Source organism: Protobothrops mucrosquamatus, unplaced genomic scaffold (genome assembly GCF_001527695.2).
Source record: "Protobothrops mucrosquamatus isolate PMUCROS unplaced genomic scaffold, P.Mucros_1.0 scaffold28029, whole genome shotgun sequence".
NCBI lineage: Eukaryota > Metazoa > Chordata > Lepidosauria > Squamata > Viperidae > Protobothrops > Protobothrops mucrosquamatus.
In genome coordinates, this window is record NW_015413773.1 from 1 (window position 1) to 1,771 (window position 1,771).

The window sequence follows — 1,771 nt, forward strand, 5'->3', positions numbered from 1 at the left end:
TCAGTCAGAATTCCCACCTGGTGAAACACCAGAGGACTCACACAGGAGAGAAACCCTATGAGTGTCCAGAGTGTGGGAAACGTTTCAGTGAGAATTACCACCTGGTGACACACCAGAGGACTCACACTGGAGAGAAGCCATATGAGTGTCCGGAGTGTGGGAAAAGTTTCAGTCAGAAATACAACCTGGTGACACACCAGAGGACTCACACAGGAGAGAAACCCTATGAGTGTCCAGAGTGTGGGAAAGATTTCTCTTCGAAATCTGTCCTGGTAAACCATCAAAGTACTCACACAGGAGAGATACCATATAAATGTCATTGTGGGAAACGTTTTAGTAGGAATTACTACCTAATGAACCATCAAAGGACTCACACAGGAGAGAAACCATATAAATGTCATTGTGGGGAAAGTTTCAGACAGAATTCCCACCTGGTGACACACCATAGGACTCACACAGGAGAGAAGCCATATGAGTGTCCGGAGTGTGGGAAACGTTTCAGTCAGAGATACACCCTGGTGACACACCATAGGACTCACACAGGAGAGAAACCATATAAATGTCATTGTGGGAAAAGTTTTAGTCAGAATTCCTATCTGGTGAAACATCAGAGGACTCACACAGAAGAGAAGCCATATGAGTGTCCGGAGTGTGGGAAAAGTTTCAGTCAGAAATACACCCTGGTGACACACCAGAGGACTCACACAGGAGAGAAGCCCTATGAGTGTTCAGAGTGTGGGAAAGATTTCTCTTTGAAATCTGCCCTGGTGAACCATCAAAGGACTCACACAGGAGAGAAACCATATAAATGTCATTGTGGGAAAAGTTTTAGTAAGAATTACTACCTGGTGAACCATCAAAGGACTCACACAGGAGAGAAACCATATAAATGTCATTGTGGGAAAAGTTTTAGTCAGAATTCCTATCTGGTGAACCATCAAAGGACTCACACAGGAGAGAAACCATATAAATGTCGTCATTGTGCGAAAAGTTTCAGTCAGAAAATCAACCTAGTGACACACCAGAGGACTCACACAGGAGAGAAGCCATATGAGTGTCCAGAGTGTGGGAAAAGTTTCTCTTCGAAATCTGCCCTGGTGAACCATCAGAGGACTCACACAGGAGAGAAACCCTATGAGTGTCCAGATTGTGGGAAAGATTTCTCTTGGAAATTTTCCCTGGTTACACATCAGAGGACTCACACAGAAGAGAAACCATGAGTGCCCAGATTGTGGGAGAGATTTCAGTAGTAGGTATAAACTTTTAAATCATGTAAAGTTACACATAGCAGAGTAACCGTTCAAATGCCCAGATTATGGACAGTGTGTTGTAATAAATTCCTCTCTTATTACAGAAAAAATTCCACATGAGGAAAAATTTGATCTTGAATTTTGTTTCTTGTCACTTACTGGAAGCCTAGCTGCGAAATTATTAATTTCTTGCATGATTCTTTTTAGTCAAGCGTGTTTTATTAAACATGAGGGAAGAAATCTGAGCTTCCTCTGTCTGGCCTAGTGCATTCGTTCCCTTTCATGGAGTCATGGTGAACTGTTGTGCTGGGCCAGAGAAAGCGAGCTTAGATCTGTATTAGGTATCTTTGCCACCTTGAGTTATTTCTACATATAATAAGCGCAGGATATGTATCTTTGTTAAGAAAATGTATGTGGCACCCCAACTCAAGGTGATTCCACCCGATTTACAGCAATAAAACCTGAATACAGAAACCAATAGACCCCATACATTGCAAATGGCAAAATGCAAAGCCCCCACG

At 42.6% G+C, this 1,771-nt stretch overlaps 1 protein-coding gene across 1 annotated transcript; it reads left to right on the forward strand.

Moving 5' to 3' along the window:
• Nucleotides 1-29: 29 nt before the first annotated feature.
• Nucleotides 30-1,181, forward strand: LOC107302119 (zinc finger protein 84-like; the record flags this gene model as incomplete). The annotated part of the gene is made up of 1 exon (XM_029287184.1): nucleotides 30-1,181. A coding segment is annotated over one exon (1,152 nt), but the record flags the coding sequence as incomplete, so codon positions are not given.
• Nucleotides 1,182-1,771: the final 590 nt, after the last annotated feature.